Genomic DNA, 15,136 nt, shown 5'->3' with positions numbered 1-15,136 from the left:
AACAGAGAACAGAGCCGCGGTTTCGAGTGCGAAAATTGGATGAGATGAACCGATGACACGTAATTTTCATCGCTTCGCAGCTTTTGAATTAATTATTGTTATTATCATCATCGTCGCCATAAGAGGATAACCCATCGACTGTGTGGCGTCAAAATTTTTTTTGCGTCCCGCAGGCTGCACAGTTCGCATATAATTCGGTGGCTGTGACGCGGAGCATCGTTAAATTCGGCGTGACCATTCGCGGCGTATAGGATTTCGCACAGATTTAACTCTCCCTTTCGAATAGTCGGGCTTAATCTAATGACGGATGATTTCGAGCGGCGCGATCTGATGTGCCTGTCCGGTTTCAAATTTTATGCAAAGCATATTGTACCAATTTACACGTGCGCGTATGGGTGATAAATATATTTATGCCTAATAGATCCGCGCGAACGATATCACGGAGTCGATAATACGATGTATAATTTAATTACGTAACCGTACCGCGGCTCATTACCCGCTTGTACGGTACTTATTACACCGCATGGATTGTTCCCTTGTGAAATCATGCAGATGTTTGTTGTGCGCATACGATGATAATTAATCATGTTTTTGGAATCGTGCCGAAAACGATATTATATGTATACAGAGCGGACAACGTGAAATTGCGCACCCCATTTGCACATGCGCGATCGTCGGCATTTGTTTCGCAGAATGTCCAACAACACTCCGCTTTCAGATTTAGCTGTCAAATACAAGGACCTAACCTGAACTTTTCGATGAGTGTATTTCTGTCGACATTTAATTAATCTCTCATTCAATTGATCAATTTTATTTGATGCTATGCCACCCTACTTATCTGTGTCTGGTTTTGTGTCGCATTATTCACCTGACACAACATACCTCAGTCATATTTAAATACGGCGATCTCAGCTGTATTGGTGATCGACAATTTGACAGCTACAGCTGAAATCTGAGGCTGTTGGTACAACACGCTAGCAGATGATAAATTCGACTGCCGTTTTGATTCACGCTTGCGCACAAAATCTGGGTGCGCAATTTCACGTTGTCCGCTCTGTATATATCCCTCGCATTTTACGGTTATATACGTACCGAATCGAATTTCAATTATTCAATCCGCAATTCAAATAATTGTACAAGAACTTATCGAGATATCATTCCGCGCGTAGAGCGTGTACAGTAAATTCAAATTTGAAAACTCGTTCTCTGATCGTCGATGAAAAATTAATTGTTTTCATAATTATCATCTGACGAGGGGGGATTGCGGTTCTTCGGAATATTGGTCTGGAAATTCTTCGGATTATACGAGATACTATCAATTTTCAACAATGCGGTTTAATAAACGTATGAAAAATAGAGACGAATAAATAATATAAATGCAACAATGGCAAAGCGTGCGCCACTCGCACCACGCCTGGTTACATTTCGCTCTTACGCGGCTATTTCATGTAGATTTGCAGCCAGAAACAGCTACGCCGCTACCACCACCACCACCACCACCTCCCCCTACGGAGAGTGAGCTATGGTCGAGTGTAGGGCAAGAATAATGAAAAAAAAAAAAAAGAAAGGAAAAGAAAAAAAACAAAAACAAGAGTAAAATGCACGAAGAAAACTTCAGTACAGATGTAAATGTGCACGCATTACATACGTCCTCTCTCTCTCTCTCTCTCTCTCTCTCTCTGCCCCCCGGTTTCGCTCCCTTTTTCTCTTCCTTTTTGCTCTGGAGCCGCGAGACGAGGGTCCTGACCTTTGTCAACGAGTCTTTACATGTACCTATACGTTACACATGTACGTACGTACTGCGTACCGCTCTAAGGATTCCGCGGACCAAAAGAGTCGAGTGTACGAATACTTTTTTTTCATTATGTACATCCGTACGGATGCGTATGACGTATAAATGTTATAACACGTACCTGAGAAAAAAAGTGGAGGTACTCGCACCGCCCATCGAAGTGAAGATCCTCGAGAAAAGGAGGGGAGAAAAAATAAATCGGACCTGACGATGAGTTACGATTTCGACGATAGATGATATTCGATTTTAAAAATAAATCGACACGTACACTATTTTCGCGCGCAATTGAATTATTACCATTAACATTGATTTAATTATAGTGTCGCGAAGCAGCGAGGGAAAAATATAGAATGAAATGAAAGGGAAGAAAAAAAAGAGATGAATAAACAAGAATAAAAAGTTGACATCTCACATCTCGTTCATCAACTAAATAAATGTTTGACCCTACAGCGTTTTTTATTTATTTTTATTTTTCTTCACTTGCACCGAATTGTATGAATACGGGGTGGGAGTCACTTTTCGGGTCGTAAAAAATTGAATAATCTTCCTTCGTGATATACGGCGCCGTTTCGCGTCCCCGCCCTCGCGTCATTTTCACCTATACATAGATATGCCCATGTGTGTAGGATGTATGGAATATTCACACGTTGCACACGGGTAGACGAAAGCACATCTGTATTATGTACATAGCCGTGTATGTACGCGTGCGTAATAACATACCCGATGCACCAAAATTGAGACATTGCTGTTATAAAAAATGAATAAAAAAGAACCACCACGCACCCCTGATCACCCACGCGCGAATTTAACTCCTTCAAAATTCATCGCGAAATCCGATTACGTGATAATAACAATAATAGTAATTACAATCAAATGGCTGCCTCAGGGTTGCCGTGAAGGAAAAACGAATATCGGATAATTATATTGAAACAAACGAGTGTGTCTTAATTTAGCTGTGAAGTCTTACGAATAATTATATCAGCGAATAAACGATTCGAGGAAATTCTGAATTCTCTGATTGGAAGGAGGTACCATGGTACGATAATTGCCATGCTGCCTGGTTTCGGATTATAGTCTGCCTGGATAGTGAGTATTTCAGATTGCACAAACGTCGCCTTATTTTTTTACTATACGTATCTAGTTTACATCTGTAGACGGTAGAGGTATATAACTGATTCATTAATTAAGGATCTTAATTTTATTTTTTCTCTTCCTCTCCGTAAGACATCAGGACGAAAATATACTTCGAATAGACGCGCGTTACCTGCTCGTTAGTGGAATCCAAGAGACACGGAATTGATATAGTATAATTAGACACTGTGGAAGACGGTTGATGGTTGAGAGTATAACTGGCATTTTACTGACTTTATTCACATAAAATACGATGCAAAATCTGAATGAAGTGCTGTCCGGTAAACTGGAACAAAATATGAATTACATCGATTAATATATTAGCCGTAAAACTATGAACAATAACAAATTTAACAATATATATTCTACAATTTCAACGACAACGTAAAATACAGAGGGTGAAGTCACGAAATCCCATCATTGCACCACCGCCATCGGAAGCATCAATTCTGCTGGATGTTTCTTTCGACCTCTGGAGATACCTAAAATAAAGAAGAAAAGTCACCACCAATTCAAGAAGAGGAAATTCAAAGGATCAAACAACTTACTGTAAAAGAACGTTTAGTTTCCACCGTCCATGTTGTCTCCATTCCGTTACCTCATAGTGTATATATTGTTACCTGGACATTGAGAAAGGAATCCAATTGGATGAGTAATTGAATCCAATTTAAATTGTGATGAAAAGTATTCAATTACGTTAACGATACGAAGTATTCAACCCATGGAACAATTTTATCTGAAGTTATTTATTTATAAAATGTGTGAACGACTGTAGTGCCTAATTTTACATAAAAGAACAATCGATGTATCCCAAATAAATACATAATTGAAATCGAAAATTTGATTATAATTATTGTTTTAATCATTGGCCGTTTGGCGTTTAATTAATTCCGTCACATCCCTAATCCACAAATGCGCTCGCCAGACGCGATTTACAGAAAACAAAAAAGATCCCGGCACAATGGACGAATTAAAAATTAAAGAGATACGAGAGGGTTTTTCATTGGGAAATAAAATAGAAAAAAAAAAAAGAAGAAACGAATACCGCGTACTTCTCTCGGCTGCACGTTGAAAATGAAAGAGAAAGAGAAAGAGAAAGAAAAAAAACTGAGAAAAACGAGAAACCAATGAGAAAAAAAGGAAATGAAAAATCGGCTACCAGAAGCCGTCTCAAGATGTGCATTATAGTCGCTGTATAAGCTGCCGTAACCGCGAGAATATCACTTTAGGCAATTATGTTTGCGCGTTGTAAAAAATTGGATGCCGATGCAACGTATAGCAGCAGAGTATATATGGAGAGAACCAGATGAAGAACCATATAATAAGATTGAAAGCCGTGTCAAACGAATGTTTAGGTAGAACCGTGACTAATTAAGTTTTTTACGCATGTGTCCAGCTGGTGTGGATCTTGTACGCACTACGTATACCTACATATAGGGCATTCCTTTCCGAATAACCCCCCTCCTCCCCTACCCCCCTTAAGCCGTCATTCACGATGCGATGATTTTTTGTTTTTTATTCTGAAGAAATCCCGTTACGGAAAAACGATGATTTTTGAACCAAAACGAAAGTGGACGTCACGTTTTCTTTCGTTCAATTATTTTTCTCTTTTTTTTTTGTTCTATTTGAAATCGAGAGTAATTCTATTCCCTTCGTCGTGTACAATTAAAGTTTCATTGACCGATCGATAAAAACATTGAAGAATGAAGTATCCACAGGGTCCCAGGGCAAGTTGATTTGTCGCTGAATGCCCTGTACATAAATGTACCGATCGAAGATTGAACGCAACGCGAAGCGAAAGAAGCAAAAAAAAAAAAAAATGTTCACATCTCCCCGAATTAGAGACACCGTCTCATTGTATATAAATTTTCTGTGATATAATAATATGAGTGACGTAAGAACGTAGCGACGTAGAGGAATTCGTGAGAATAATTCAACTTGTGATCAATTTATAATCCAAAGGTGTTTTCGGAGGTTGTCCACCCGTGGAACCACCGCAATGGGGATCTGTAAGAGAACGGGTCCTGAAGACTGGATCTCTTCAGACGATCTACTCCTGCGAACCCGGTCGACGACTGAGAGGTCACAAGGTCCTAACGTGTGTTGGAAACGGCTGGAATTATCGAGTACCAAAATGCATACCGATAGGTGAGTGTCGGCTATTCGAATGAAAAAATCGTATCTTTAATTAAACGAATAATTGAGAGAAAAAAAAACACAACTTCTAGATTTCAGATTAGAGTGGTCGAAAATAGGGATTGATTATATTTACATGAGTCTAATTCAATTATTTTATATATTAATCGATTAATCGACGAGATTCAATCAAGAGATTCTATATTTTACCGATGCGGGGGCGTCCGACTTTTTGATTGGGGAATAAATGATCTATCGATCAAATATTGACGTAAAAGTGTATACAACATCGACGTCTTCGACGTACGCACACGTGTATAGGTACCCGCCTGCGTACGTATACGTATACGTGCGTTTCTTTTTGTTTCGTTATTAACGCGATATAAGTGAACACGTATCGATCAATTAGACAGCCGTTTCATCCTCAATAAACAGTCACGCCTACGATCCTGCAGGTTGTACGGTGTACGGACCATAAAAAAAACTAAAGCTCGGAGCTAAAGGTGAACATCCCGATTGAACGACGCCGTTTTATGTTCCTCCCGAAGAAGCGGTTGCCCCTTCAAATGCGACGTCTGTAATTAACGGCGTATTATATATTATCATTCTACAACGAACGTATACGATTATTCATCGTACAACATACTCATGGGGGTTAATTGAATTTTCTCGCTTATTTTCTATGGGTGTATTACAAATACGAAATCTGGACCAACAATAGGCGTACGTACCGAGTGTACCGCGATACGCGTACGTGTACGTATGTAACTGTAATAACGCGATATGATTTATAGCCGGAAAAGTCGCGCAGTCATTTTTCTTTTAATTTTTTTTTTTTTTTTTTCGTTTCTATCTTTCTTTCTTCCGTAGTCCAGAGGACACCGTTATGCGGTTTGTTCCACTGTGCGGTGTACGTATACAGTGCCCCTATACACCACGCGCAATCCGATCGACCGACTCGTGTTCATTCATTCGAACTTGCACCATAATATTCACGGGCGTTCCGTCGTACAAAATTATTTTTATACCTACATTTCGTATACGTATTCGACGAGGCGATTGCGCACGTGAACGGTGCAACGCCCGTGTACACGTATGTGTACACATAGATCTTTTGAGGGGTACCCATATACCCGGGTAAATCGAACCTTACCTAGTTATGTACGCGGATGTCGTGTACGGGTCGCCGAGTTCAACGTGTAATCACTCCGCGGCGAAGTCATAACTCATCTCGAACAATAATTTTTTTTTTTTCTTCCCCATCCCTTTTCTTTATTTCCTCGATTCTTTTTTCTTCTACTATCCGGTTGATTTATACGTACACATTCGTATCGGTATACCTGTACATAGTCACCGTCCACTTTAAACTTCGGAAGAAACTTATATTCCACCGAACGACGCGCGGTGGCTTCCGCACATTTCGCATTCGGATCGAACAGCGACACGAACGGAAGAACGCGACCGGCGAAAAGTAAAGCTGCTGCCCGAAGGGGTTTTGTACCCTGCGAGTGGGAAGAAATTGAAGAATCAACGGAGAAAATTGACGATCGAAAAACTTTGTTTTTTTTAATTATTTTCTGACAGCGAGTATCTACTGTACCAAAATTTGGAAGGACCACCTCGGATTACGTCCTCGGATCATGCGGTGGGGCGATTCCCGATTCTTCGGAGAACGTATTTCGTCGTTACTCCGGATTTTTCGATTCCTCTTCAATAAATAAAAGATATCCTTCAGGATTTTCCCCGTATCGGGACGAGTATAACTTTTAAGCTCGCTGTCGGCTGGCTTCAAAGAGTTTCAGGGTCACGACGGGGTTGACTTTGGGGTCATACGGGATCGTGGTTGTGTCGTACGCACTTTGAACTACATGCAGGAAGTAACATGGAACGTTGGATGGGGGGGGGGGATTAGGGGGAGGGGGGAAATCAAGGGAGAAAATATAAGAGGAAGAGATAGCGGAATGAAGGGCCGCGGGGATGCGGTATTATTTGCTTTAGGTACGAGACTCGGTATTTTCACGTATAACACAAGAGCCATTGTTCAACCGACGGTGATGTCAGAAAAGCGGGGGAATTTCACCATCCTCCTCTGCGGAATATACACGTGTAATGGCTGCACATACATTATAAATCGGGTTTTCGGGCGCCACTTTGAGACTCTCTTTAAAAACGAGCCTATACAAATATATTCGAAACGGAAGCAGAACCCGTCGTGGAGCACGTAAATCCCGCTAATTAGTACACACACGTACACTGGATTTTTCTTCTCTTCTTTTATTTTCTTCTTTTTTTTTTTTTTTTTTCCAAATCACGTGCGCACAAACACGAAAGTGGCGGGGCAAGGTTCCAATCTCTCCTCGATATCTGGAATAACTTTGAGAATCCTGTAAGGTAATGCTGAAACGATCCGAAGAGAATTTAAAAAGCTCCGAGACTCAATAGCCCCGTCCTATCGACGAAATAAAATTCTCAAGCGCTGTTTGACCCTTTGGAAACGGGGTGGATTTTCAGCAATCAGATTAAAACCGATCGGAGAGTGAAAAATACTCAACGAGCGTTTCATCTTCTCCTGTGTTTTTTTCGTTTTTTTTTACAATGATTTATTTCTCGTTAATTTTCCAGCCCGTTCGGTTCGCTTTTTTTGTTTCCGGTTTCTCTGTCTGTCCCGACCAAGTGCACGCGGACGATTCCGTAGCGAACGGGTGTCGATCCCGATTCTCTGCTGGAGGTCATTTTCGTGAACGAGAGAATGACGAGTTTTTCAAGCTCTCCATTCCCATTGTTATCCCACTCGGGGTTTCATCCGCGAGGGACGATATTTGTTTCCGATGTTAGCACCGCGGGAGATAACGACTTGACAATAGTCATTTGTTTGCCCGAAAAGAGAGGGGGACCGAAAAAAAAAAAAAAAAAAAAAAAAAACTCTCCACGACTTTTTTACCGTGAAAAGGGATTTTAAACGTTTCGAGTATCGTACGAATTGTGTTCCCCAAATGGTTATAGTATAGTTTCGCAAATATTGGCTTTGTTTCCAAATGAATCGACGGAACAAAAATTATGGGATTAACAAAAAAAATGAAAAACAAATTTTCCGGTGAGCGAATTCGAGCATCGAATTCGCTGAGGTTGTTTCATTTTTCCATCAAGTTAAACACCGATCTGTATAAACCCTTGCGCGTTCAGTGAGGATCCATCGATCGATATTAATTGTACGCGACGATCGTTGACCGGCATCGATGAATTTCATCAACAACACGTGGTTAGATTTTTCATATTTTTCATAAAATATGTCGAGATATTTTTCAGATTTATTAAAGTAAGCGATAGCGTCTGCATATGTAAGGACGTCGCATACGCATGCGACGTCCATTTCGCACGGGTGTTGGCTAAAGTGGAGTGATTAGGAGCGATCACGATCCGAAAATTTGACGTCCCCCCGAACGAGGGTAATGGCGCGCCTGCAGCGAGCTTACGTGTTCCAGTAAAACCGCAAGCTTGATCAAGTGTGCGAAACGGAAAATCGCATCCGGATCTTCATACAAATGCGTTAATATAGTCACGAGCTCCCAGCGATAGCGGTGATTATTTTCAAGGTACACAGATACAGCCACCGCACAAACAGAATCAATATTTGATCACTATCTAACCAATAAATGCGGAGTCAATTAATTCAACCGATTTAAAGATTCAACCGTCCAATATAGAGATAGCCACGCGCATCAGCTATTTGTTCAGTTGGACACGTGGAGAAATTAATTACAAGCGATCGAATAATGCGGGGCTGCGTCGCTGAGCGAGGTCGGAGCTGCGGCTATAGACCGCGCGGAGTGTTCACGAAACTCGGTAGTAGCCGGATGATTTAAGATTTATCTCAGATCTGAGATTTGTACACGGCCAGTTTACTACACACGTAAAATATGATAGATAGATCTCCGTACCCATCCTATGGAATTTAATGACACGACCGATCGTCTCACCACAGTAAAGACCAGATTCCAATAATAACAATGAGCTACGCGAAAGCGCGTCGATTCTCAAAAAGAGAATGAGCAAAAATAAAAAAAAAAAACAAAAAAACAACATTGTGTGATGAAAAAAAGCTTCATTTTTTTTCCAGGGCTCTCGGCCCCGGTTATAAATGTATCGGTGATACCTTTGGAATTTTCATCCCGCAGCTGGGTGTATGCGTGGATCTGATATGAATATTAAGAAGCGTGTACGCGGTCGAGTATATAAGTCCACGACGTGTATATAGATGTTTATCCGCTAATGGTGCTCGAAACTTTGATACTCGAACGTTCATTTTACACGATAAGTAATTTTACAAATGACCCGAGTCGATCGATTATTTTTACACCCGTATCCCGTCTAACGAGGATACTTTAACCGTATGCTATTATATACACCGGACTTTTCGCGACATTCGTTTAGCAGCTGAGCCGTATAGCTTGAAATTTTATCCGCGCACAAAGCGGATCGAACCGTGAAATTGAAAGCTCTGTCAAAAGAGGAGGAGAAAAAGAAAAACGAAAAAAAACGAAAAACAAAAAACAACGTAATAATAAGAAGTTTGAAAAAGTATCATTTTTCTTGGAGAAAAAAACCCTTCGATAATTATTTGCGAGAATAATTCAGACGGCAGACATTACGATATTAGTTATCGTTATTATTATTAGGACTTTTTTTCTTTTTTTTTTTTTCGAGAAACTAACTTCTGTTAAATCAATTCTATTTTAATATCTCTGCGCTTGTGCTTGTAATGTAATTGAAGCTGGAACTTTGTCAGCGAGTGGGGCGTTCGAAGTTTTTCTAGTTTTTTTTCCCCCACTCGTTGTTCCAATTTTTTGTTTTCTTTTTTTCTTACCTATTTCTTTCCTCTTTGTCGTTACCTTTGGAGCAGCGACGATAATATAAATGAATACAACCCAGCCCGGCTCGCAAGCGCGACGATATGGAGATTCAACTTTTCATTCTTTATACCTCGAGTCCGAGAGAATATATTTATACGTGTTGTGTATGAGGGGCAGCTCGGAAAAAGAGAGGGGGTGAGGGTCTTCTGAATATTGAACCGCGAAATAGGAGGAGTTTTCCGTTACAGCTTTCCGCCGAAACGACCCGGCTATAAATCAATCGTGTCCAAAGGTTACACCCCGAGAGATGTTTTTCGCGTAGGAGGATATTCTTGGGAGCTCAATCCCGCGGATGAATCTAACAACAATCGGTTATCGGCCAGTGGATGAGATGTGGAGAGAAATATAAAAAGGAGACGACGAAGTCGGATGAAGAAAAAAGAATAAGCGCCACGGCGAATCAATTTTGTGAAAGTGTTTTCGACGGTGTAGATTGTAAAATGAGAAGCGGGGAGAATAATAAACCCAACGACTGACGAGTCCATCTGGTTTCGAATGAGACGTGCTGTATCGTTAATCAAAACTGCACAATCTCCACGGAACGATGATCCAGACGAGTGGGTACTTGGAAAAAGTACCTCCTCTCCGCCCCCGCTTCCTGCCCCATGGAATTACGTCGCGGTCTTTACCATAAGAGCTTTCCGATACTACTTTTACTTTACTTTTCTTTTTTTTTTTTTTTTTTCAGTTTTTCTCGCGGAGAAAAGTACATCGCGTTACGCGAATCCTGCGTGACATTTTTTCCCTGAGGACACGTAATTGTTACTCATAGTTTTATTAACTCTTCTCGTAACGTGTGTAACGAAATATCCGTTGTAAATGAAATACATCCCCACAGAAGGGTGTTCGTTCGGTTTGATATAATATTTTTATTGTTTCTTTTTCTTAATCTACGATACGGTCCGCTCTCGTGACCGGGCAAACCTCCGGTGGTGGCATGCCGTGAATCGGTGCAATCAAGATAAGCTATGGAGATGGTGTGGAGTGCGAGTACATACTCGAGAAGTACATTGCCCTCGGGGGCCCAAAGGCCCTACCGAGGCTTTCAGGCTCCTTTGAGGCTCTGAAGAAGGGCAGTTTCCTGTTATTCCATCATACCTATTACCGCGCTGCTACTCGAGCGATCGTTTTCAACGTTTGCACTCGGTCGTTGATCGTGGAAGCACTTCGCGAATCGACGCGAACCGGTGTCGATAATTTTCCAGCTTTTGGGAAGCGTTGGCGATTTTTAGATCGGATGACCGGTTCGCAGAATCTTCTCTGATTAAAAATCAAACGATCTGGATGACGTTTTCATTCTTCCGGTAAATCGAGTTATTTCACGTGGCGTTTTTCGTGCGAGTCTTGCAGAGGAATTTTCGGAATCCCTGATACGGTTGTTACTCGTGACAACGTCAAAATTTATAACACGCGGTACACGCCGCGAGCTGCTTTTGAGATAACGAGAGCTAATGGACCGGAGCGTTACGCCACGTCTCTTCGTTTCGTTTCATTTCATTTCGTTTCTTTCGCCTTGCATGAGAAACCGTCCGGTTGCGCTGCATTGACACTAAGAAGTCATCTTCACCAAGTACAATACATTCTATAAGTGGAATCCGTTTCTGGCCGCTTCACGCGTTCGAATTCTAATTAGGCTTATTGGACAGATACGAATAAAGGAAAATGGCTCGATAAAAATGGAGTCGGAACATGAATTGCGGATATTTCTATTTTTTTTTTTCTTCAACCAATTTTTTTACATCGAAAACATTTTTTCAAGCCCTGGCGAATCGTTATACGTCCGGGGATCATTACGCGCCATGACACTCGACAATACTTTCTTCTATCGCCGATGTTCATCTCGACTCCATATACGGGTGTGACTGTGAGCATGCAACTCTACATGGCTATACGTATATTGTCGTATAATTTCGATTTCTGTTAGCCTCGCCACAAAGGGTTTTAATGAAAATGAATCGAGCCCGCGCAAACGGAGGAATATGCAGAAGGGGAAATTATTTTTAGACCCACTCCGTATCCCACCCCAAAAATTGACGCGGGCGTAACGCGAATCTTCGCGATCTCGACGGTTTCTAGGGTCAGAAATTCATCGAACGACGAAAACTTTGGGAATAACGAAATTCGAATATTTTCGAAGTCCTCGATAGAATTGCGAATCGAGAAAATTTTTTTACAGAAAATGATGGAGCCTGGTGGAAAATACGAAAAGATTTGTTTTTGGGCGACGATCCGTCAACGGGCGACGAATACTCGAAACGACAGCAGGTGAAGAGAAAAATCGGAGAATTGAAGAGAAGGAAAATTAAAAGGAGGCTCATCGGAAAATCTCAGCAGTCGGAAGCCCCCGTCGCAATCGGTGGCAGAACTGATTTGAACGAAATTTTAACTTCGAGGCTCGACCTCAGCTGCTTCACCAAGGCCAGAACAAGGGGCCCCCTCAAAGCACCGACTGTTGAACATTCTCATACCGCAAAATACGCCAGGTTAGTGAACCCATTTTATTCCATTACTTGTATCATATACGTACACGGAACGCCAGAGCTCTTATCAGGACTCTAACAGTCACGACGTACGACAATCTGGTTCAATATTTCTCGCTCTAAAAAAATCTCGCGTACGTGTGTCTGTAATTATCATGTATCCCTGCCTGAAGTAATTTTTGTTCATTTTAAAGGAAGAAAAACGCCCATCCACCTCACAACGTTTACCTTGTAGCGGTCTACGATTGTCACGAAGGATTTTCTCTGAAGGATCCGGAAATCGACCGTCTCTTTTGTAGCGACAGTCAATGGATCGGAACGTTACCGGAATGCGTCAAAGAGGCTTGTGAGTTTGTCATTCTCACGGGAAACCCTTGAAAAATTCCATTCCATTAGAAAATCTATCCGTCAGAATTCGGTGCTTACTATGGAAGTTTTTTTCCCTTTCTATGCTCGAAACTTTTACCTTGGCTTTCCGGGAATGAAATGAAAAATAATAAACTTGCTTCACATCGCTAAAAAATAAATAAATTCAGGGTAAAACCCGACGGGTCCGATGAAATCTTCGTTTCCCTCGGACTTCGGGGTTTCTCGGAGCGGTGTCCTTTTATTATAAATTTCGAATGACGCAACGATTATCCGGGGATCGATTCACACCGCACGCAGATACGAATCACATAATGCGTAATAATTTTTCACTTGTCAATGTGTCAAGCATCCGAGTGGCGCAGGATTTCATCTATCCGAAGTTCACGCTCAGGTATTGTGTGGAACGTTACGTCAGTTGTGTACCGTGTGCGGTTGGAATCCTCGGGGGGCGGGCGGGGGGAGGGGTAGGTAGGGGGACCGTCGCTTGTCAAATGACCAGGTTCACTGCACCGCTTCTGAAATATTTATCCAGTATCCGAAAGGAATTCTTTTTATCGCCGTAAGAAACATCGTTATTTTTATTTTTATTTTCATTTTTATTTTTATCATCATCATATTCCAGCAGCTCCGTCGGAAATAAAAGTGCGACGTTGCAGCGAGGAGAGAGGTGGATGCGATCAATTGTGCGAGGATATTCCTACGGGGGTGAAGTGTTCCTGTTTCGAAGGATTTCGAGCCGAAGGACCCGTCTGCGTTGGTACGTAGAGAACGGATTGTTGAAAAAAAAAAAAAAAAATTGTACAGCCTAAAAACGAGTCGATTCGACGCTACCTGAATACCATCTGGTTTGATGCCGGCGGCAGAGCAAATAGCCACGGATAAAAAAAAGCTAGAACACCGATGGTTCCGTCTACCCACAAGAATTATATTACGCGATTTACATATTAGGTGACAATCCCACGATTACTCGTACATGGTAATAACAGATGAATTCAAAACTGTCCACTTTGTAAGATGAGTCGTCGTTGCTTTTAGAAATGTGGACTTTATTATATACCGAAAATAGTCGTAGCGTGGGTGTTCGCTGTACGTATATTTCATCGTCAAACTTTTTCCAGTGTAGGTAATACGAAGAAGATTTTTTTTCGCCTACACCTTGACTTTTTTTTAAACTAAACTCGAAGGCGGAAGTGTGAGCGCGATCGTCCGAATGAATTTATGGTTGATTCTTTGCACGAAGACTCGCGACCGCGAACTTTTTATTTAAGGTCGAAGTTGGAATCGAAATACTATTATACACGGCTTCGAACGGCGTCCGATCGTCGGTCAGAAATCGGAATTTCCGCTCGTTCGGAATAAATGAAACCATCAGCTGACGTAAAAATATTCATTTCGATATTTGACAGCGTTGAAAAATTAAATCGCAGATAGTAACCGATACTGTTTCATCTGAGTTACACAAAGGTACCCGCTAAGGCGATTAGCGCCGGCTAGTTCCATTACCATAAAAATCTTGAGCATCACTATTAGTCGACAAGGCTAACGCTCGAATGGGCTCGGCTTTTCAACCGAGAAACTCACTCCTTAGGGGGGAGAAAAAAAAAAAGAGCTGACGGTCCGGACGGTAAAGGCGCCAGCGGTATTGTATGTTAATCTGATCGTGTAAAAGATCTTTACTCAAGAGACGCACCCGAAGTGGACATGAGATGCGTAGGATCGATTGCGAACACCAGAGGTGTAAACCATCCGACGATTTATTCATGCTCGAATCGGACGAAGACCAAAGATTTTTATCTAATTTCGAAAAAATCATTTCGTTTTATTCTTTTCCATCCCGTTTTTCTCTAAATTAATGACGAATACGTATCGCGCCCCGTACAGACATCGACGAGTGCGCCGACGGGACAGCCGGTTGTTCGGACCTGTGTCACAACGATCCAGGATCTTTTCGTTGCGACTGCAATCCCGGTTACCAGCTGGACACGGATGCCCGATCTTGTCAAGGTAGGAAAAAATAAAACCTTACTTCCCTATAGGGTACCAGAAACAAGCGCATGAATTATCGTAGCGTTTGATGACTCAATAAAAAGAGCGAGAGATATGGAATGATGTTGCGGCCGGCAGGCTGCGGAGGAGAAAGACGATGTCGAGGAAACGGTACTCGATTGCCCGTAGATTCGAACGTTTCAATCGTGCCACGAATCGATTTCGTTTGGATCGAGGAGGGCGGGTTCCGATGTGGGTGTTGTTAATGTTTTCAACTCACAATCAGCGGGAATCGTATTGTCAGATCCCCCGCGAGTTTTTCATTCTTTTTT

At 41.7% G+C, this 15,136-nt stretch overlaps 1 protein-coding gene across 6 annotated transcripts in view; it reads left to right on the top strand.

Moving 5' to 3' along the window:
• LOC105685720 (fibrillin-2) overlaps window positions 1–15,136 on the top strand; it is a 44,585-nt gene that overhangs the window by 10,763 nt on the left and 18,686 nt on the right. For 5 of the 6 annotated variants that reach the window (XM_048650901.1, XM_048650897.1, XM_048650898.1 and 2 more), the window contains exons 2-6: window positions 4,886–5,071; window positions 12,146–12,452; window positions 12,644–12,795; window positions 13,441–13,575; window positions 14,700–14,822. In XM_048650901.1, the coding sequence (XP_048506858.1) occupies window positions 4,886–5,071; window positions 12,146–12,452; window positions 12,644–12,795; window positions 13,441–13,575; window positions 14,700–14,822 (903 nt within the window). The remainder of the gene's footprint in view (window positions 1–4,885; window positions 5,072–12,145; window positions 12,453–12,643; window positions 12,796–13,440; window positions 13,576–14,699; window positions 14,823–15,136) is intronic. The other variant, XM_048650896.1, reaches the window with a different exon arrangement.

Source organism: Athalia rosae, chromosome 2, assembly GCF_917208135.1.
Source record: "Athalia rosae chromosome 2, iyAthRosa1.1, whole genome shotgun sequence".
Lineage (NCBI taxonomy): Eukaryota > Metazoa > Arthropoda > Insecta > Hymenoptera > Athaliidae > Athalia > Athalia rosae.
This window is presented reverse-complemented; position numbering and strand designations above follow the sequence as displayed.